We start from the raw sequence: 23,304 nt of genomic DNA, 5'->3' as shown, positions 1-23,304 counted from the left end.
TTTATTTATTTAACAATATTGTGCCAAGCTCTGGGTTAGATACAACATAATCATATCAGACACAGTCCCTTGTCCACAGTCCACAATACTTGAGAAGCAGTATGGCACAGCGTAGCTTAGTGGATAGAGCACAGGCCTGGGAATCGGAAGGTCAGGAGTTTATTCATTCATTCAATCGTATTTGTTGAGCATTTACTGTGTGCAGAGCATTGTACTAAGCACTTGGGAAGTACAAGTTGGCAACATACATGGTCCCTACCCAACAACGGGCTCACAGTCTAGAAGGGGGAGACAGACGACAAAACAAAACGTGGACAGGTGTCAAGTCCTCAGACCAAATAGAAGTAAAGCTAGATGCTCATCATTAACAAAATAAATAGAATAGTAAATATGTACAAGTAAAATAAATAGAGTAATAAATCTGTACAAATATCTATACAGGCGCTGTGGGGAGGGAAAGGAGGTAGGGCATGGGGAATGGGGAGGAGGAAAGGAAAAAGGGGGCTCTGTCTGGGAAGGCCTCCTGGAGGAGGTGAGCTCTCAGTAGGGCTTTGAAGGGAGGAAGAGAGCGAGCTTGGCGGATGGGCAGAGGGAGGGCATTCCGGGCCAGGGGGAGGATGTGGGCCGGGGGTCGATGGTGGGACAGGCGAGAACGAGGCCCAGTGAGGAGGTTAGCGGCAGAGGAGTGGAGGGTGCGGGCTGGGCTGGAGAAGGAGAGAAAGGAGGTGAGGTAGGAGGGGGCGAGGTGATGGACAGCCTTGAAGCCGAGAGTGAGGAGTCTGCTGTGTGGCCTTGGGCAAGCCATTTCAGTTCACTGTGACTCGGTTACCTCATCTGTACAATGGGGATGGAGACTGTGAGCCCCACATGGGACAGAGACAGTGTCCAACCTGATTTGTTTGCATCCACCCCAGCGCTTAGTACAGTGCCTGGCACATAGCACTTTAACAAATACCACAATTATTATTATTATTATCCCATGCCTGCATCTCTATCCCCATCCCTGGCTCAGTGGAAAGAGCACGGGCTTGGGAGTCGGAGGTCATGGTTTCTAATCCCGGCTCCGCCACTTGTCAGCTGTGTGACTTTGGGCAAGTCACTTAACTTCTCTGGGCCTCAGTTACCTCATCTGTTAAATAGGGATTAAGATTGTGAGCCCTTCGTGGGACAACCTGATCACCTTGTATGCCCCCAGCGCTTAGAACAATGCTTTGCACATACTAAACGCTTAACAAATACCGTTATTATTATTATTGTTGTTGTTATTATTCTAGACCATGAGGTCATTGTGGGCAGGGATTGTCTGTATTTATTGCTCTACTGTACTTTCCCGAGCGCTTAGTACACAGTAGGCGCTCAGTAAATACGACTGACTGAATGAATGCCCCTCTGCCCCTCCTCCTAGGCCAGCTGAGGGTGTGGATTCAGCCTCCAAACGAAACGAAACTGAAAGAGGCTTGCCCTCCAAGTCCCACTGTTTGGTTTCAAGATCCTGAAACTTGCTGCCTCTAAATCCCCGCACCCATCACAATCCAGGGGTCGGGGGCCGGCCAGCAGTAAGTGGGAGTGAAGGCAGAGTCCGAGACCAGCGGAGGCTCCGAGGTAGGAAGGAGAGATCAGAGGGGAAGGAGGGAAGGGTGGAAAGAAAAGACCTGATCTTCCTTGGCTGAACTTGGGGTAAGACCTGATCCTCCTTGGCTGAACTTGGGATGTGCCCAGGGCTGGACATTAAATTTACTAGTGAGTCCCAAGTCCCAAAGTTTGGTTTTCAGAAACCAGAAGCGTAAAGCAGGGGGGGAAACCTGTTTATTTATGGTATTTATTAGTCTTGCCCTAGGGTCCAAGCACTGTGTGAAGTGCTGGATTAAATCCAGTTGCTGCTGATCATTCATTCATTCATTCAATCGTATTTATTGAGCACTTACGGTGTGCAGATCACTGTATTAAGCGCTTGGGAAGTGGAAGAAGGGGTCGATAACCCAAAACTAGAGAGGGCAGACACCCGGAACAATAAGGAGGTATTACAACGAGCAATAACAGCAGATTCAAATTGCGAGCAACCAAATCAGAGACATTATGTGAGCAGTTAAAACAGAACTTAATGGGTGTGAGCTTCTTCCTGCTCCAAGGGTGATGCAGAGGTTCTCTTCTCTTTCTCTATGGTATTTGTTAAGCGCTTACTATGTGCCAAGCACTGTTCTTAAAGGCGAGATACAAGGTTGGTGCTGTAGGACACGGCTTGGGGGAGGTGCTGAGTTGAAGAGGAAGGAAGGAAAGGGGAAGCAGAGAAACACTTGGTGACTTGGAAACTTCAGTCAAGGTAACGTACTGTAATCAGTCAATCAATTAATAGTATTGATTGAGGGCTTAATAATAACAATGATAATAATGGCATTTATTAAGCGCTTACTATGTGCAAAGCACTGTTCTAAGCATGGGGAGGTTACAAGGTGATCGGGTTGACCCACAGGGGCTCACAGTCTTAATCTCCATTTTCGAGATGAGGTAACAGAGGCACAGAGACTTGCCCAAAGTCACACAGCTGACAATTGGCAGAGCCGGGGTTTGAACCCATGACCTCCGACTCCAAAGCCCGGGCTCTTTCCACTGAGCCGCGCTGTTTCATATACGTGCTCTGCACGCAGTAAGCGCTCAATAAGTACGGTTGATTGAATTTCCGGGCCTCGTTCTGAGCACTGGGGTAGATAAAAGCTAATCAGGTCGGACACAGTCCCTGTCCCACATGGGGCTCAGGACCTAAGTAGGAAAGAGTAGGATTTATCTCCAGTTTACAGATGAAGTAAGTGAAGCACAGAGAAGTGAAGTGATTTGTCCAAGGTCACACAGCAGACAAGTGGGGGTGCCAGGATTAGAACAAAGGTCCTTCTGACGCCCAGGCCCGGGCTCTATCCATTAGGCCGCACTGCTTCTCATCAGCTGTGTGGGTTTTAATGCAATCCAGAGAAGTCCAGGGGATGGGACTTAATGCAGCTGGACTGATGTGGGCGTACATGGGATTATATAGTCACGATAATAAGTGCTCAGTGAAGGACGTGCTCAAATACTCTCTTAGTCTTCATTCCTAATGCATTTTCCAAGCTGGACAAAATCATAAAATGATATGATGTGTTCCATTAAAGTATTTTTTCCCAGAAAACGCCTTGGATGGGATTTCCAGGATGTATAGTTGCCAAGAGCCACGTCTCCTGGAGAAACGCTGGGACGAAGTCAGTTTCTCTCTGTTTTCCTTCTCCAGGTTCAGATGGATTCCACAGACCCAGAGTCACTGAAACCGGTCCGTGACGTAAGTAGGTACCTGTGTCCGGAGGGATTGTAGTCTCCCAAGCACTTAGTACAGCACAGTTAGTGCTCAGTAAACACGACTGAATGAATGACAAGGAGGAAACAGAGACTTGGGACTGTTTGTTGAAGTTGGTACGGCACCCAGAAATCTGGGGTGAGGGGTGACCCCAGAAAGTTCATTCATTCAGTCGTATTTATTGAGTGCTCACTGTGTGCGGAGCACTGTACTAAGCACTTGGAAAGTACAAGTTGGCAACATATAGAGACGGTCCCTACCCAACAACGGGCTCACGGTCTAGAAGGGGAGGACAGACAACAGAACAAAACACGTACACAGGTGTCAAAATCGTCAGAACAAATAGAATTATTGGTATATGCACATCATTACCAAAATAAATAGAATAGTAAATATGTCCAAGTAAAATAAATAGAGAAATAAATCTGTACAAATATATACAAGTGCTGTGGGGAGGGGAAGGAGGTAGGGTGGATGGGGAGGAGGAGAGGAATAAGGGGGCTCGGTCTGGGAAGGCCTCCTGGAGGAGGTGAGCTCTCAGTAGGGCTTTGAAGGGAGGAAGAGAGCTAGTTTGGTGGATGTGCGGAGGGAAGGCATTCCGGGACAGGGGAAGGACGTGGGCCGGGGGTCGACGGCGGGATGGACGAGAACGAGGCCCAGTGAGGAGATTAGTGGCAGAGGAGTGGAGGGTGCGGGCTGGGCTGGAGAAGGAAAGAAGGGAGGTGAGGTAGGAGGGGGTGAGGTGAAGGACAGCCTGAGTCTTGATGGTGAAGAGGAAATAAGGACTGAGCAAGAACATAATAATAAGTAATAACTATGGTATTTGTTAAGCGTTTACTATGTCCCAAGCACCATTCTAAACTCTGGGGTAAATACGAGGTAATCAGATTGGACACAGTCCCTGTCCCACAGGGGACTCACACTCTTAATCCCCATTTTACAGATGAGGTAACTGAGGCCCAGAGAAGTGACGTGACTTGCCCATGGTTACGGAGCAGACATATGGAAAAGCTGGGATTATTAATGCGTTATGTAATAACAACAACAACATAATAATAATAATGGTATTTGTTAAGCACTATGTGCCACACACTGCTCTAAGCTCTGGTGTAAATACAAGGTATTGAAAATGAAGTCTATTTTAAACTAAAGACTAACAATCCCAGCCTTTTATCAAGGCAGCAGAAGGAACAAGAAGCCTTGAGATCAGTGGAGAAGGTAATTTTGATCTGAAACATCCACATTATTATCCCTAAGTGCATTCGTTAAGTGGAGAAACAGCGTGGCTTTGAGGATAGAGAGGGCTTGGGAGTCAGAAGGACCTGGGTTCTAATCCTGGCTCTGCTCCATATCTGCTTTGTGACTTTGGACAAGTTACTTCACTTCTCTGTGCCTCAGTTACTTCTTCTGTAAAACGGGGATAAGAACGTGAGCCCCATGTGGGACAGGAACTGTGTCCAACATGATTAAGTTGTATCTACCCCAGCACTTAGAACAGTGCTTGGCTCATAGTAAGCATTTAACAAATGCTATTAATAATAATAATAATAATAATAATAAGAGTATGCGTGGGGCTGTACAAAACAGAAAGACAGGATCTCTGCCCGTGATCTAGGAGCTTTTAGTCTGAAACTGACAATAGTGATGTGGGGAATCATGAAGGGGAAGCCGACAAATACACTGTTAATGGGTGTAGGATTAATGCACATAACAATTGTCAGGTGATTGTCTGCACTAGAGGAACATTTTTGTATGGTATGAATTATTTTTCTGCTTCCTGATGTAATAGTCTTTTGAGCAGATGACACATGGATTTTATGAATTTCCAACTATTTCTGAACTCTGCTTAAATTAGCATTTTGGTTTTGGGCCTTTACCTAGTGTCTGCAAGATCACACACAGTTAGATGACGACCCGGTTGAAATAAAAAAACTTCGAGAAGAATTGACCCTATGGCGGGTATGTAAAGAATGCAATTTTTGGAACTAAGTTTTTCTTCTAGAAAAAAAAAAAAAGACAAATCAGTCCGCTTGCCCTTGAGTGCAGTTTGAGGGCCTCAAGTGAATTGTTCTGTAGAAATTCAGTGTTATATCTAGGAAAGAATCCACCCTGCAGGTGAGAGGTCTGCCTTTGTCTCTCTGGGTTCATGTCCTCATTTCTGTCTTTGTTACTCTCTCTGGATTCTCTCCGGGAATCTGTGCGATTCCCGGGTTTTTGAGTCTTCTTGTATGGGCGTAGATTGGTTTTCTTGTATGTAGGGGTCCCTCCATATGCAGGGGTGTGTGTGTGTCCATCTTCCTCTGTGAGTTTCCTTATTTTCATTTTCTCTGCCTGTCTTTGTGTCTGTTGGTGCATCCTTGGTGTAGTATTTCTGTTGGGTGTTGGCTTTCTGGATTCTTTTCTTTTCATCTATTCCTTACTGTCCAGTTTGGTGCTTTCAGTCCCTGGGCCAGTCTTGCTAAACTGAGGCACCGCCTCAAAGTCAGAATGAGGGTTTTTCAGGCTCAAAACAAAAGGTTGGAGATTCATTCATTCATTGTCGGATTTATTGAGCACTTACTGTGTGCAGAGCACTGGACTAAGCGCTTGGGAAGTCCAAGTTGGCAACATCTAGAGACGGTCCCTACCCAACAGCGGGCTCACAGTCTAGAAGGGGGAGACAGAGAACAAAACAAAACATATTAACAAAATAAAATAAATAGAATAAATATGTACAAATAAAATAGAGTAATTAATGCGTACAAACATATATACATATTCATTCATTCATTCAATCGCATTTATTAAGCGCTTACTGTGTGCAGAGCACTGTACTAAGCGCTTGGGAAGTACAAGTTGGCAACATCTAGAGACGGTCCCTACCCAACAGCGGGCTCACAGTCTAGCAGGGGGAAACAGAGAACAAAACAAAACATATTAACAAAATAAAATAAATAGAATAAATATGTACAAATAAAATAGAGTAATAAATGCATACAAACATATATACATATTCATTCATTCATTCAATTGTATTTATTGAGCGCTTACTGTGTGCAGAGCACTGTACTAAGCACTTGGGAAGTACAAGTTGGCAACATCTAGAGACAGACCCTACCCAACAGTGGGCTCACAGTCTAGAAGGGGGAAACAGAGAACAAAACAAAACATATTAACAAATTAAAATAAATAGAATAAATATGTACAAATAAAATAAATAGAGTAATAAATGCGTACAAACTTATATACATATTCATTCATTCATTCAATCGTATTTATTGAGTGCTTACTGTGTGCAGAGCACTGTACTAAGCGCTTGGGAAGTACAAGTTGGCAACATATAGAGACGGTCCCTACCCAACAGTGGGCTCACAGTCTAGCAGGGGGAAACAGAGAACAAAACAAAACATATTAACGAAATAAAATAAATAGAATAAATATGTACAAATAAAATAGAGTAATAAATGCGTACAAACATATATACATATTCATTCATTCATTCAATCGTATTTATTGAGCGCTTACTGTGTGCAGAGCACTGTACTAAGCGCTTGGGAAGTACAAGTTGGCAACATATAGAGACGGTCTCCACCCAACAGTGGTACAGGAGATGGAGATGGTGATGGAGATGGTGCCTTAGGGCCAGGCTTGGGTGCCCTCGGGGTTGGGGCTGGGCCTGTCCAGAGCTGGGTGGCCCCTGCCAAGAAGAGGAATCTCCCAGATGCTTTTGGCCTGAGGGGCTTTTGGGAGATCACAGAAGAATTAGGTCATGTCGGTTGACAATTTTTAAGGAAAAAGTGGCCGTCGCCGAAAGAGAAAAGTCACAGCTACTTCTCGAGAAACTCACTGCCGATGAAGAGAAAAAGAAGGCGGAGCAAGAACTAGCAGAACTAGAGGAGGAAATTAAAGGATGTAAGGAGAGGCCTCACCAGGAGGAAAAGCAGGTAGACAGAAAACCTTAAAACGAGCGGATTTGTCAGCCACACTTTGTTCAGGAGTATCTGCCACGCTTGATGGTTTCTGTTTACTTTTCAGAGAGCCAATGATAAAACAGGCCAACAAAAGCTCGAAAGGCAGAGCTGTGGAACTGATTTGCAAAAGAACAAGGTCGATTTACAGGTACCCTTTATTGGTATTATAATTATTATTATTATGTTTGTTAAATGCTTGCTCTGTCTCAAGCCCTGTTCTAAATGCTGAGGTAGTTACAAGTTAATCAGGTTGGACACAGTCTGTGTCCCGCCTGGGGCTCACAGTCTAAGTGGGATGGAAAATGGACATTTAATCGTCATTTTGCAGATGAGGAAACTGAGGCACAGAGAAATCAAATGACTTGCGCAAGGTCACACAGCAGGCCAGTGGTGGAGTCAGCATTAGAACCCACGTCCTTTGACTCCCAAGCCTGAGCTATTTCCATTAGGCCATGCTGCTTCTCACTGTATTCCCCCGGTAGACTAGAGGGAACACAGCAATCCTGAACGGTATTCTTTGTTCATTCATTCATTCATTCAATCGTATTTATTGAGAGCTTACTGTGTGCAGAGCACTGTACTAAGTGCTTGGGAAGTATGAGTTGGCAACACATAGAGACGGTCCCTACCCAACAGCGGGCTCACAGTATAGAAGGGGGAGACAGACAACAAAACAAAACATGGAGACAGGTGTCAAAATCATCAGAACAAATAGAATTCTAGCTATATGCACATCATTAACAAAATAGTCATAAATATGTACAAGTAAAATTAATAGAGTAATTAGTTGGTACAAATATACACAAGTGCTTTGGGGAGGGGAAGGAGGTAGGGCGGGGGGGATGGGGAGGAAGAGAGGAAAAAGGGGGCTCGGTCTGGGAAGGCCTCCTGGAGGAGGTGAGCTCTCAGTAGGGCTTTGAAGAGAACTAGCTTGGTGGATGTGCGGAGGGAGGGCATTCCAGGCCAGGGGAAGGACGTGGGCCGGGGGTCGATGGCGGGATGGATGAGAACGAGGCACAGTGAGGAGATTAGTGGCAGAGGAGTTGAGGGTGCGGGCTGGGCTGGAGAAAGAGAGAAGGGAGGTGAGGTAGGAGTGGGCGAGGTGATGGACAGCCTTGAAGCCGAGAGTGAGGAGTTGATTTCTGAATGACTCTGAGATTTAATCAATCAATGGTGTATATTGAGCATTTACGATTTGCAGAGCACTGTACCAAGTAATGTAATATAATACAATATGATACAATATATTGGAAGACATGATTCCTGCCCACGGGCACTTCCAGTCTAGAGGAGGAGACAGGCATTAAAATAAATTACAGAGAGGAGAAATGGCAGAGTGTAAGGACGCAGCACGTAAGAGCTGGGGAGCTGAGAATGGGGTGAATATCGCATTCATTCAATCATATTTATTGAGCGCTTACTGTGTGCAGAGCACTGTACACGCTGAGAGGGTATAGATCCAAGTACACAGGTGACGCAGAAGGGAAGGTAAATAGAGCAAATAAGGTCTTAGTCAGGGAAGGCCTCTTGGAGGAGATGTGATTAATATGTGGAGTTCTACGTTTGCATTTCGGTTTCACGCCGTTTGCGTTCTCCCTCCACTTTGGCCAAATCAGTTCATCGTGCTCAAACTCTGGAGCTGTCTCAAACCTTCCAAGAGGGAATATGGAAATAGATAGGTAGAGTTGGGCCCCTTGACTTAAATTCCACGTCTTTCTGGCAGGATTAACATTTTCCAAAGTCTGGAAGAAATGGAAACTTTTGAGAGACATTGAGTGATTGCCCATTTCTGCCTGGCCCTCTGCTCTATTTGGAATGTTTGGAATGTTTCCATGCTGTTTCCAAAAGGTTGATCTTACAGTGCTCTAAAATCCCACTGGAGCTAGTGGGAGTTCTACAGGAGGAATGGAAGATCAGGTCTAAGGAGCATGTAGATAGGAAATAAAGGGAAATTAACAATTGTCAGCCGTGTGTCTTTGGGCAAGTCACTTCACTTCTCTGTGCCTCAGTTCCCTCATCTGGAAAATGAGGATTAAGACTGTGAGCCCCCTGTGGGACAACCTGATCACCTTGTAACCTCCCCAGCGCTTAGAACAGTGCTTTGCACATAGTAAGCGCTTAATAAATGCCATTATTATTATTATTATTATATTATTTTTGATTTAGTGATAATAATAAGTAATAATTACGGCATTTCTTAAGCGCTTACTGTGTGCCGAGCACTGTTCTAAGCGCTGGGGTAGATATCAAGGTAATCAGGTTGTCCCATGTCGGGCTCACAGTCTCAATGCCAATTTTACAGATGAGGTAACTGAGGCACAGGGAAGTTAAGTGATTTATCCAAGGTCACACAGCAGGCAAGTGGTGGGGCCAGTTCTAGACTGTGAGCCCACTGTTGGGTAGGGACCATCTCTATATGTTGCCAATTGTACTTCCCAAGCGCTTAGTACAGTGCTCTGCACACAGTAAGCGCTCAGTAAATATGATTGAATGAATGAATGAATGGACCCACGTCCTCTGACTCCCAAGCTCGTGCTCTAGCCACTAGGCCACGCTGCTTCTCTTAATTTGGTAGTAGTAGTTGTAGTACTGGTAATAATATTAATAGTATTTATTGAGCACCCATTCGGTATAATGCACTGTACTAAGAACCTGGAAAAAGTACAATAAAAGCACGAGACGTTCCCTGCCCACCCAAAACTTTCACTGTAGCAGGGGAGACTGGTGTGTGTCTCTAAAGCTGTAAGGAAGGATGACTTCTTTTATTTCTTGTATTTTTCAGGGCCCTAGTTCAGTGCTCTTTCCTCAGGAGGTGCTCAATTCATACTGTGGACACTAATACCCGCCAAGGGTGAGGGGAATTCCAAGCAGGTAGAAGCCAGAGTTAACCAGAATCTAAGGGAGCAGAATATCTGGAAGCCAAGAGGAAGGGAAAATTCTGAGCAAAGAAATTAGCCGAGACAGAAACGACAGCAGGATGGAAAGATGGGAGAAAAAAAAAGGGTAAGGATAAAGTCCAGTGGGCCCAGCCACATAGAACTGAGAAAACTGGGTGGAGAGAAAGGGGGCATCCTTATTACAAACCCCTCGAGGAGAGACAGGCTTTTGTCACTCACCCCAATAGGGACAAATTGGAGCATATGGAAAGGGACTTGGCATCTCTCATATCCTTCCTTCTCTCAACATGATTCCTGGTTCTTCACCAGAAGGAAGAAATGAGACAGCAGCAGGAAGGGGTAAGGAGGAGAGAGAAAGTTGGGAGAGAGAGAGAAACACAGAGAGAAAGAGAGAGAGAGAGATCTATAAACCAGATATCAGACTATCCTGTGAAATCTCTGAGGGTCTCAGTGAGTTCCCTATAGCCTCCATTTTCTGGAGAGCCAACAGGGAAGCAGTGGGAAGGCTGGAAAATCGGCTGAGGACCAGTTCCGTCCACCATGAGAAAGGGTAGCCGGTGGGATGGGGAGGGAGTCTGTTTTCTGGGCTGGCATCTTGAAAGGGAGATTAAGTCCAAACCGAGAAATATAGAAGTATTAGGGATCCCGGCTCCGCCACTTGTCTGCTGTGTGACTTTGGGCTAGTCACTTCACTTCTCTGGGCCTCAGTTCCCTCATCTGTAAAATGGGGGTTGAGACTGTGAGCCCCAAGTGGGACAAACTGATCACCTTGTATCTACCCCAGTGCTTAGAACAGTGCTTGGCACGTAGTAAGCGTTTAACAAATACTATTATTATTATTATTATTATTATTATTATTATTATATTCGCCTGACTTGCCAGAACAGGGCACTGAGGGCCAAGAATCTAGAAACACCTAACTGCCGATTATTGAAGTTTGCCTGAGATGTCCTTCAGGCAGTTTAAAGAAAACAACTCTCGAAGTGGGGCTGAGCACTACCTCTCTAGACTGTAAGCTCACTGTGGTCAGGAAATATAACTGTTTATTGTTATATTGTATTCTCCCAAGCGCTTAGTACAGTGCTCTGCACACAGTAAGCACTCAGTAAATATGATTGAATGAGTGAATGAATCGAATGATTGGCTGTGGGGAAGCAGTTTAGCTTTTCGAGGCAGGCAGCCAAAATCTCACTCTTCGAGAGGTTCAACACATTGGACAGAGCACTGGGAGGAGTGGTGAGGCAGAAGTGGGAGTCTGGATCTGATGATCTAATTTGAGAATAGAGATCTCTAGTAGAAATTTGATTCATGTCTTGTATTGGTTGGATTAGATTAAAGAGGATATCCCCGAAAAGGACATGAAGTTTACATCATTTGAGATCTCCAAGGATGACAAGAGGGTTTTAGATATCTCCTGCTTGTTCCAAGTGAGAGCCCAGATTCCGTATGAACTGGAGGAAGGACAAGCCCTCATCACTTTTGAGGCAGAAGAAGGTATGGCTATAATAATAATAATAATAATAATAATAATAATAATAAATGATAATTATGGTATTTGTTAAATGCTTCTTATGTGCCAAACACTGTTTTAAGCACTAGGGTAGACACAAGGTAATCAGGCTGGACACAGTCCCTGTATCACATGGGGCTCACAGACTTAATCCTCATTTACAGATGAGGTAATTGAGGCCCAGAGAAGTGAAGTGACTTGCCCGAGGTCACATAGCAGCCAAATGGCAGAGCCGGGATTAGAACCCACGTCCCCTGACTCCCAATCCAATGCTGTTATCATTAGGCTGTGCTACTTCTCTACACCCTAAGCTCCTCTCCAGACTCTGAGCTCTTCTCTGTACTGCAAACTCCTCTCTAGACTTTAAGCTCCTTCTGGGCTGGGAATATGTCTGCCAACTCTGTTATACTGTACTCCCCCAAGTACAGTACAGTATCAATCAAAAAATGATTGATTCATTTTCCAGAATCCATTTGGTCTACTTGGGACTTAAACATAAAGGAGCCCGAGGCCGTAGTGAAACTTCTTTAGAGCCTAGAAAATTGGTTGAGGGTGGTGTGATGTCATGCTTGTTGTCATAAGAACATATGTCATTTCTGGGGCAGATTATCGGCCCAGCCAGCCCTGAGTCTGTCTCCACGGCAGCAAGAGTTTGGAGGAACTAAGTGGTAGGCCAAAGCTATCTTCATCGTTTCCAATCTGCCACCTAACATCCCTAGCTCTTCTCTAGTAACCCAGCCCTGAATTTAACCAAACTCTTCATCATCATCAATGGTATTTATTGAGCGCTTACTATTTGCAAAACACTGTACTAAGCAGTTGGGAGAATACAACACAGTTGATAGACACATATGCTGTCCACAACTAACTCTTGAACCTACTGTATTTTTACAAGAAGACAAGATTTAAGTAAGAATATTTGCTTTTGATAAGAATGATAGCTAGACCACCACTCTCCCCACCTTCAAAAGCTTATTTAAACCTCCTCCAAGAGGCCTTCCCCAACTAAGCCTTTATTTTCTCTTCTCCTACTCCCTTCTGTAACACCCTTACACTTGGATTTTCACCCTTTAGTCACTCTTCCTTCAGCCCCATGGCATTTATGTGTGTATCTTTAATGTATTTATTTATATTAATGTCCATCTACCCTTGTAGACTGTAAAATCATTGTGAGCAGGGAATGTACTCTCCCAAGTTGCTTATTAGAGTGCCTTGCACTCATTAAGTGCTCCGTAAGTACAATTGATTGATGGATTGATTAATGGATTGAATATTCATAAATTAAAAATAAAACCTTCCTATATTTAGTTGTGTCTAATTTCTAATGTGGTAAAATTCATGACTAGTGCTACCCTTCTGAACTTCCTTGTTATTCTGCATCTTCATTAAGGAAAACCAAAGTTGTAATCCATGTCAGAAGGTCACAGTCCGTGAACTCTAGACATAATGTTGATTCAAAGTATAATTCAATGAAATTGTGTAGGGTAAATGTAGTACTAACTTTATAATTCATTTCCAGCCTTTTATCCTGTAAGATAAGCTACTGCCAAGATGCTTAGTAGTATTGGTCAACAAGGGAAAAAAGGATCAATGAATCAATCACTTGTATTTAGTGACTAAACTGTGCAGAGAACTGCACAATAGAACACAGTAGAATTAGTTGACAGGATTTCTGCCCTTAAGGAGTTTACAATCTAATGGAGTGTAGGAAGGTTGAGGAGTGTATAATTGGCGTGGAGTCTTTAAGCTGTACTGATCCTTATATTGTCAAAATGCTGGGGAAATATGTTTTTTTTAAGGAAAATCATTCCTACTCCAGAGACAGTGCTCAGCCCTTGGGACAAAAATTCTCTTCCCACAGGAAAAAAAAAACACATTCATGAGAAAAAGATGGCTTTGAGATCAAAGTTTTCCAAAGCCCTCTTAACATCAAGGAATTTAAGACTTTCTAAATTACCTTTCAGTGGCCCAAAATATGATCAAAAAGGGAAAACATCTCGTGAACTTGGAGAATGGAACGGTGGAACTGGAGGCTAAGCCTGTGCCACTCAAAACAGGTGTCACTTTTCAGGTAACCGAAGAGCAAAGAGTTCGTTTCTTTCCTCTAAGGAAGTCACACGGAGACTTTAGACTGTAAGCACTTTGAGGGAAGAGACCAGGTCCTGAACTTTTAATATAGTAGGGTGCTTGTTTGTACGTCCCCTCTCAGGATCGCACCTGGGGAGTTTCTACCAGGCGCAGCTATGGGAGGGAGAGTCAAAGCAGAAGTCTACCCACTCCATTCCTACTTTGGGTAGTGGCTAGCGAGTGGAAGCAATCTGCTACAAGTCACCTTCATTCATTCATTCATTCATTCAATCATATTTATTGAGTGCTTACTGTGTGCAGAGCCCTGTACTAAGCGCTTGGGAAGTCCAAGTCGGCAACATATAAAGACGGTCCCTACCCAACAGCGGGCTCACAGTCTAGAAGGGGGAGACGGGCAACAAAGCAAAACATATTAACAAAATAAAATAAATAGAATAAATATGTACAAATTGGGCAGCAGTGGCGTGGTAGAGAGTCGAGGGTGGAGACTCACGTTTACTGCGCAGAAGAAGGCAGTGGCCAACCACGTCTCTATTTTTACCAAAAAACTCTACCGATCCATTACCAGAACGATTGCTGATGGAGTTGTGGCATTCTGGGGGAGATGTGTCCATGTTATCTCTATGGGTCGGACACGACTCGACAGCATAAGACAAGAGATTCTGTACTTGTTTGGCCCACAGTAGACTGTAAGCTCACTGTGGGCAGGGAATATGTCTGTTAAATTCTTGGGTTGTACCCTTCCAAGTTCTTAGTATAATGCTCTGCACGCAGGGACTGCTCAATAAGTAGGACTGATTGAGTACAGTCCTCATTTCACAGCAGGCACTCAGTACAGTTCTCTACACACAGGTGCTCATTATGCTCTGTAAGCCATAGGCTCTTGATAATAATAATAATAATAATAATAATAATAATAATAATAATAATAGCATTTATTAAGCGCTTACTATGTGCAAAGCACTGTTCTAAGTGCTGGGAAGGTTACAAGGTGATCAGGTTGTCCCATGGGGGGCTCACAGTCTTCATCCCCATTTTACAGATGAGGTAACTGAGGCACAGAGAAGTGAAGTGACTTGCCCAAAGTCACACAGCTGACAATTGGCAGAGCCGGGATTTGAACCCCTGACCTCTGACTCCAAAGCCCGGGCTCTTTCCACTGAGCCACGCTGCTTCACTATGATGTTCTGATGTTTTGTTTTGTTGTCTGTCTGCCCGGACCGTCTCTATATGTTGCCGACTTGTACTTCCCAAGCGCTTAGTCCTGTGCTCTGCACACAGTAAGCACTCAATAAATACGCTTGAATGAATAATAATAATAATAATAACGATGGCATTTGTTAAGTGCTTACTATGTGCAAAACACTATTCTAAGCGCTGGGGAGGTACAAGGTGATCAGATTGTCCCATGCGGGGCTCACAGTCTTCATCCCCATTTTACAGATGAGGTAACTGAGGCTCCGAGAAGTTAAGTGACTTGCCTAAGGTCACACAGCAGACATGTGGCGGAACTGGGATTTGAACCCATAATCTCTGACTCCAAAGCCCAGGCTCTTTCCACTGAGCCATGCTGAACGAATGATACAGTACTCTGCAGACACGTGCTCGTTTATACAGCATTAGTGCTCATTTCCATGCCCTGAACCTATTAGACACTCAGTACATACTTCTGATGACGACAACGATGATGATATGTGGCAATTATGTAGAGTGGTGAATTGTGTGTAAGAATAAGCGGGATCCAAGCTCAAAGCTCCTTGGAATTATATAATGCATTGGGTCATCTCTGTTGGTACGATTAATATGATAATTAATACAATAAATACGATTGATTGGTGCGAGCGCAGCTGGTAGGCAAATGGCTCATGCAAGTGAAATTCATTCATTTCCAGGTCCACGTAACGGTTTCTCAAAAGAAGATCAACGTTTCCAACATTCCCAAGTTGTTACCCAGAGAGCAGATGAGAGACAAACTCGAACTGAGCTTCTGTAAATCCCGCAAAGGCGGAGGCGAGGTCAAAAGTGTGGATTACGATCCCCGGTCCCAAACTGCCGTCATCACGTTCCTTGAGGCAGGAGGTACGAGGGCAGTTGTTTGGCATGTGGATAAGACTTTTATTACATTAGCGTGTCTCCACTTAGTACGTCTCCAGTCCCTGAAGGGACTCCGTGTGTGGTTCCTTTTGCTCAGGACTTGTTCTTTCCCCACCTTAGCCAAATTCCCTCCCTGCCGTCCCGGAACTAGAACGTCTGGCTTGGTTTCTTGGTGTCCGGTAATTGTTCTGTGGCCCAGCTTTAAAAGAACAGTGGCGGGCTGGTTTTAGGAGGACTCTTCTTGTCTCTATTTAATCTCCATGTTGAGAAGACAAGCCGGGTGGCCGAGTATCAAACCAGCTGGGTCTTGGACCGTTTTTTTACCCACACGAATGCAAATGTTTTCAAGTGTAAAGCGGCTGTAGTGAACAATGAATGTGCTCCTTGGGCAAATTTAGCAGATTCCATGGAATGACAAGGGTGGGAGAGAATCCTCCACGTGGAACTAATCTGTCCTTCCTCTCAGGCTGAGCATTCCTCCTTCAGATGATTAACAGTTTCCAGAGAAGGAGATTCGACGGTCTCCCATGGTTTTGTGGCCTGGAGCCCATTAACTGTTCTTATTAATGTCTAATTTGAGCATGTCCTGCTGTAGCTAACTCAAGAATGGGGAAGGAAAGCTTTCTCTTGGGCAGGGTTTTTTTTTTTGGCAGAGATGAAACAACAGGTTGATCTAAGTATATATTTTCTGTAGGGAGGGTAGAAATTTTTGGACGATTCCCTATTACTTTTCATTATGCCCTCTAAATCAAAACCACTTGCAGTGATAATTTTATGAACCACCTCTGGGGATGAGAGAATCAGAACAGATTGGGTAAGCTGCATCATTAAATGTGCTAGACAAAGGTAACTGGCATTTTTTTAAATCTTTCTAGTCACTGAAAATATTTTGAGAAATAAAGTCTACCCTCTCAAAACAAATGAAAACTGCTATGAAGTTACTGTTTCTCCATATACGGAAACACGCTTGGAAAAGTTTCAGGTAAAGTCATTTTGTTTTTAAAATTTTCCCATATTGTGAACTAAAAAGGCAGTAGCCACTAATAAAAAGCAACTTAATTCTGTCCAGCTAGCAGTGGCTAGTGGCTGTTTTTAGGGAAGGTTTAAATCACTCATAAACCACTTATAGGAAACTCCAATGTTCCTTTATTAGGAAGAAAAATTGAAGTTGGGTTTTCTCAAGCAAACAAACTGCAGTGATAAGGTGTATAGGCCACAGATTTCTTTGAGAAAGTTGAGCGTTATATCTTTCAGCCTACGCTGGAGTTCTTATTTTACATGGCATTTACCGGGGGGACCCAACTTTTCAATTTGGGGGTTGGAGGAGTGGACTTGGCGGGTGGAGCATTGATTCAGGGGTTAGGGTATTGGGAGGAGTTTCGATGGGAAGAGTTTTGTATGATAGGGAAGGAAAATATGGGTGAGGAAGGAAGAAAGAATTGAGGGGGAAGAGGAGCTAAGGAGGGGAAGGAATCAATCACTTCTATTTATTTAGTGCTTACTGCATGCAGAGCTCTGTACAAAGTGCTTGGGAGAGTCCAGAATAATAAAGTTGGTAAGCAAGTCCTCTGCCCACAGGAGCTTGCAATCTAGAGCGGGGAGAGGAATGGGAAAGGAGGAAAGGGAAAGATGGAGGAAGGAAAAGGCTTTCCCTGTCCCCGTGGGAATCTGGAACCCTGCGAAGACGAGATATTGTCTACTGTGTCCCACCTGATGAACTTGTATCTACCCCAGTGCTCAGAGCAGTGCTTGGTACACAGTAAGAGCTTGACAAGTACCATAATTACTATTATTATGAGAATAATAATAATAATATTATTATTATTAAGAGAAGCAGCATGGCTCAGTGGAAAGAGCACGGGCTTTGGAGTCAGAGGTCATGGGTTCAAATCCCGACTCCGCCACATGTCTGCTGTGTGATCTTGGGCAAGTCACTTAACTTCTCTGGGCCTCAGTTACCTCATCTGTAAAATGGGGATTAAGACTGTGAGCCCCACGTGGGACAACCTGATCACCCTGTATCCTCCCCAGCATTTAGAACAGTGCTTTGCACATAGTAAGCGCTTAATAAATGCTTATTATTATTATTATTATTATTATTATTATTATTATTATTATTATTATTATTATTATTATTATTACCCCAACCCTGTGTGCCCCACCAACAACTGAGGCTGGGACACCCTGGTCAGAAATGGGGCAGGAGCTTCATAGCAGCGGCACCAATGTTAAAGAGCATAGGACAGAGAGTCAGGATATCCGGGCTCCAATCCCAATTCTGCCGCTTGCCTATTGTGTGACCTGGGTCAGGTCACTTAACTTCTCTAAGTCTCAGTTTCTTCATCTGTAAAATGGGAATAAAATTCCCTCCCACGTAGACTGCCAGTTCCATGTGGGGCAGGGACTGTGTCTGATCTGATTTTCTCACATCTATCCCTGTGCTTAACCCCATTTCTCGGCCCATAGTAAGCCCCTAATAAATATCATCATCATTATTATTAAGACTAACGTTTCCTGTCTCTCGGTCCCACGTTCCTTCCACTATGTCTCTGTGCAAACAGCCAGAGAGTGAGGAACTCATGCCTGTTGTCTTTTCTTCCTGGCAGGTATTTGAAGGGATTTCCAGGAGAACGATCCTTCTGACTGGTCTGAAAGACATCCAGGAGGAAGAAGAAGACCTGGAGGATCTGATTCATATTCACTTTCAAAAGGAGAGAAACGGGGGAGGCGAGGTAGAAGTTGTCAAGTGTGCTCTGAAGCGGCCTCTGACCGTCTATTTTGAGGAAGATACACAGGAAAGCGTTTGAAGTCAGACGGCTGATCAGGGACGCGTAATTTGACCATCGTTTGAACTCTGGACTAAAAAGACTGCAGGTCTTTCCCTCTTTAGAATAACAAATCTAGAATGGTCTAATTTCTTTTTATGCTCAAAGACAAAATGAAAATCATTTGGTGGTCCTTTAATAAAAGGGATTGACATTTATGTCTGGTATCTTTGTATATTAGCTGCCTCTTTAGGCAATGTACTGCATTAAAGTCTCTGTCTTTCTCAAATTAGATGTCTGGATACCTGACTCACAAACATAGTAGGCTCTTAACAAATACCATAAGCATCATCAACCCAGATCCAGGCTACAGGATGCGTATTGGGAAGGAATATCTTTAGTGATGAGAAAGAAGAGGTTTGAGAGCAGCCTGTCAAGATGAGCTTTCTTTGTTGTTGGGGTCTTTTTTCAGCCCACAGATGTCTCTTATGGTGAAATCCAGTTTCCATCCAAAATTGGCATAACATTCCTTTTTGTGAAAAGCAGGGTGCAGCCAAATTTTACTTCACTGGGAAAGTGAGTGTATAGCTTGGTTTCCAGTCTGGGGTGCTGAGGAGATAAAGCTTAGGTTTACCAGGAGATAAAGCTTAGGTGAAGACATTCAAGGGAAAGGTGTTGATGTTTATTTACAGAAATAAGAATAATGGTATATTTATAGTAATAATAATAATGATGATGGTATTTGTTAAGCACTTACTATGTGCTGAGCACTGTTCTAAGCACTGGGGGGATACAAGGAGATCAGATTGTCCCCCATGGGGCTCACAATCTTAATCCCCATTTTACAGATGAGGTAACTAAGGCACAGAGAAGTTGAGTGACTTGCCTAAAGTCACACAGAGATTAGAACCCATGACTTCTGACTCCCAAGCCCGTGCTCTTTCCACTGAACCACGCTGCTTCTCTGAGCCACGCTGCTTCTCTATAACCTTAGTATTTGTTAAGTGCTTCCTATGTGGGAGAGCAGTATGGCTCAGTGGAAAGAGCACGGGCTTTGGAGTCAGAGGTCATGGGTTCAAATCCCAGCTCTGCCACTTGTCAGCTGTGTGACTTTGGGCAAGTCACTTCACTTCCCTGTGCCTCAGTTACCTCATCTGTAAAATGGGGATTAAGACTGTAAGCCCCACTTGGGACAACCTGATCACCTTGTAACCTCCCCAGCACTTAGAACAGTGCTTTGCACATAGTAAGCGCTTAATAAATTCAATTATTATTATTATTATTATTATGTGCCAAGCATAGACATAGATATAATCAGATCAGACACAGTCCCTGTCCTAGAAGGAGTTTATAGTCTGAAGGAGAGGGAGACCAGGTATTAAATCTCCATTTTACAGGTGAGGAAATGGAGGCCAAGAGAAGTAAAGTGACTCACACAAGATAACATAGCAGGTGGGTGATGAAATCAGGATTAGAACCCAGCTCCTCTGTCTCCCAGGCCCATATTTATTCCACTAGGCTATGCCGATGACCTAGTTGTAGCACACGAAAACGGGTTTTTTAAGCCAATTTTTTCAGGTATCACATAAAAGTAGGTGGGGTTTTCTTTCAAAAGTCTACTATAGGGCAAGCGGGCCCAATTTGTCCTCAAAATTAAGAAAACTACTCTTTCTTAGTGTCCTGAAAGTAGGTCATCAGGCACAACCGTGACCTGACTAAATCCCAGGAAATTCTTTTCCCCTGGCATGATTTTCCTTTTCAGGTTTGGAAATCCTTGACACCACCACTTTACTTCTCTTTAGTCTCCCTCCCCTTCAGACCATAAACTCTTTTTAGGACAGGGACTGTGTCTGATCTGATTGTATTATGTCCCTGTCTATGCTTGGCACATAGTAAGCACTTAACAAATACTAAGGTTATTATATATATATATATAAATATACTATTATTCTTCACCTTATAGCACCTCTGGCATGACCCTTACCAGGATGGACTGGCCTACAGGATGCTGGCAAAAATGTGGGCATCTCTGGGTCATGTAAGGATCCTTCTGGCTTAGTTCCTCAGGGTTCAAAGCTGCTCAGATGATAACAGCAACAATAGTGACAGCAATAAGAATGACAACAAGAATAGTAACCACAACAACAATAACGATAATAATAATAAAATGATATTTGTTCATGTTTACTATGTGCCAAGCACTGTACTGAGCTCTGTGGTAGATACAAGTCAATCAGATATTATACAGTCCGAAGTGCTTAGTGCAGTGCTCTGCACTAGAGAAGCAGCGTGGCTCAATGGAAAGAGCCCGGGCTTTGGAGTCGGAGGTCAAGGGTTCAAATCCCGGCTTCACCACATCAGCTGTGTGACCTTGGGCAAGTCACTTAACTTCTCTGAGCCCCAGTTCCCTCATCTGTAAAATGGGGATTAAGACTGTGAGCCCCACGTGGGACAACCTGATCACCTTGTATCCCCCCCAGCGCTTAGAACAGTGCTTTGCACATAGTAAGCACTTAACAAATGCCATCATTATTATTATTATTATTAATATTATCCCGGCTCCGCCAATTGTCAGCTGTGTGACTGGGCAAGTCACTTCACTTCTCTGTGCCTCAGTTACCTCACCTGTAAAATGGGGATGAAGACGGTGAGCCCCCCGTGGGACAACCTGATCACCTTGTAACCTCCCCAGCGCTTAGCACAGTGCTTTGCATATAGTAAGTGCTTAATAAATGCTATCATCATCATCATCACACAATAAGAACTTGGTAAATATGACTGACTGGTTGATCAGACCCAATCCAGGTCCTACACGGGGGGAGAAAGAATGAAGCATCTTTCTTTTACAGAGGAAAGCATTGAGGCACCAAGAGGTTAACGACTTTCCCATGGTCCCACAGCAGGCAAACCTGGATTAGAACCCAGGTCTCCTGAATCCCAGGCCTATAGACTTTGCACTAAGTTGTGCCGCTTCAGTGCTCAGGAAGCTGGCTGACGGAAGTAAAGGTGTTTTTGTTGGGGTTCTAGAGAATGACGTCCTGTTGGCCTCTCTTCCTTCTATGCCACTGGAGCTCATAGGACTGTTCCTTAGGGCAGTAGCCCCAGAAATTCATTCATTCAATCATATTTATTGAGCGCTTACTGTGTGCAGAGCACTGTACTAAGCACTTGGGAAGTACAAGTTGGCAACATATAGAGATGGTCCCTACCCAACAGTGGGCTCACAGTCTAGAACCCATTGAGAATCAGCGGGGCTTAGTAGAAAGAGCACAGGCCTGGGAATCGGAAGGACATGGGTTCTAATCCCGGCTCCGTCACATGTCTGCTGTGTGCCCTTGGGCGAGTCACTTTACTTCTCTGGGCCTCAGTTGCCTCATCTGTAAATAGGGTTAAGGGTTAAATAGGGTTAAATAGGGTTAAGAGTCTGAGCCTCATGTACTTCCCAAGCCCTTAATACAGTGCTCTGCACACAGTAAGTGCTCAATAGATATGATTGAATGAATGTGGGACCGGGACTGCGTCCAATCTGATGAACCTGTAACTACCCCAGAGCTTAGAATAGTACTTGGCACATAGAAAGTGCTTAACAAGTATCACAGTTATTCTTATTATTATCAGATTCCCCTCCCCTCCCCAACTCTCATCAGCCATCCACACTGGGGCTGGACAGATGGGACTCCATTTTCTATATCCCACAGTTTCCCTTGGGACACTCGGCATCCTGGCTTGGGGCGGGCTTCAGTCCTAAATAATAATTATTGTATTTGTTAAGCGCTTACTCTGTGCCAGGCACTGTACTAAGCGCTGGGGTGGATGCCAGCAAATTGAGTTGAACACCGTCCATGTCCCACGTGGGGCTCACAATCTCAATCCGCCTCATCCCCTTCTTCCCCCTCATCCCCCTCTCCATCCCCACCATCTTACCTCCTTCCCTTCCCCACAGCACCTGTATATATGTATACATGTTTGTACATATTTATTACTCTATTTATTTATTTATTTTACTTGTACATATCTATTCTATTTATTTTATTTTGTTAATACGTTTGGTTTTGTTCTCTGTCTCCCCCTTCTAGACTGTGAGCCCACTGTTGGGTAGGGACTGTCTCTATATGTTGCCAACTTGTACTTCCCAAGCACTTAATACAGTGCTCTGCACACAGTAAGCACTCAATAAATACGATTGATTGATTGATTGATCAATCCCCATTTTATAAATGAGGTGACTGAGGCACAGAGAAGTGAAATGACTCACCCAAGGTCACACAGCAGAGACGTGGCGGTGCCGGGATTAGAACCCAGGTCCTTCTGACGTGCAAGCGGGGGCTCTAGCTACTAGACCATGCCTAAATCTTCACTGCTGCTTATTTGGTGAACGCTGCTTCTTAGAAACTCACTGCTTGCTTTGCTCCAAGTAATAGAACAATGGCCAGGCGTTCTCCAACTCTGCAATGCAAGGCCCAAGATGCTTTTAAAAGCTTGTTATGTAATTGGCCTCACTGAGACCCGCTTGTGACCAGTGGCAGGTTGCCCATCCCGGGGAAAGGGAAACCACTTCCAAGTTTCTACGACAAAGGGCTGGGGCTCCACAAGACATTCCTTCCCTCTTCTCTCTCTGCCAGGACCGCTCTCAGGAGACCGAACTGATTTCCTTCATTTCAGGGCCAAGATGTTCCAGAGA

General features: G+C 44.2%; 1 protein-coding gene across 4 annotated transcripts; it reads left to right on the top strand.

Annotated features, from left to right (window-relative positions):
* Positions 1–1,500: 1,500 nt before the first annotated feature.
* NMI (N-myc and STAT interactor) lies at positions 1,501–18,865 on the top strand. 4 transcript variants are annotated; one of them, XM_038751590.1, is made up of 10 exons: positions 1,501–1,602; positions 3,257–3,304; positions 5,201–5,278; positions 7,090–7,242; positions 7,334–7,417; positions 11,498–11,660; positions 13,641–13,747; positions 15,657–15,843; positions 16,734–16,840; positions 18,465–18,865. In XM_038751590.1, the coding sequence occupies exons 2-10, from the start codon at positions 3,263–3,265 to the stop codon at positions 18,663–18,665; spliced, it is 1,122 nt and encodes a 373-aa protein (XP_038607518.1). In that variant the 5' UTR covers positions 1,501–1,602; positions 3,257–3,262; the 3' UTR covers positions 18,666–18,865. The 4 variants fall into 4 exon arrangements, with proteins under 4 accessions (XP_038607518.1, XP_038607520.1, XP_038607519.1 ...); XM_038751591.1 differs by lacking the exon at positions 1,501–1,602 and adding an exon at positions 1,980–2,320; XM_038751592.1 differs by lacking the exon at positions 5,201–5,278.
* The last annotated feature ends 4,439 nt before the right edge of the window (positions 18,866–23,304 follow it).

This window comes from Tachyglossus aculeatus, chromosome 9 (assembly GCF_015852505.1).
Source record: "Tachyglossus aculeatus isolate mTacAcu1 chromosome 9, mTacAcu1.pri, whole genome shotgun sequence".
Lineage (NCBI taxonomy): Eukaryota > Metazoa > Chordata > Mammalia > Monotremata > Tachyglossidae > Tachyglossus > Tachyglossus aculeatus.
Note: the sequence above shows the minus strand (reverse complement) of the source record. Positions and strands in the feature narration are given on the sequence as shown.

Coding starts and splice junctions, on each gene's coding strand:
- NMI (XM_038751590.1), top strand. CDS start 3,263: ATGGATTCCACAGACCCAGAGTCACTGAAACCGGTCCGTGAC. Junction 13,748..15,656: donor AAACAGGTGTCACTTTTCAG/GTAACCGAAGAG, acceptor ATTCATTTCCAG/GTCCACGTAACGGTTTCTCA. Junction 15,844..16,733: donor CACGTTCCTTGAGGCAGGAG/GTACGAGGGCAG, acceptor AAATCTTTCTAG/TCACTGAAAATATTTTGAGA.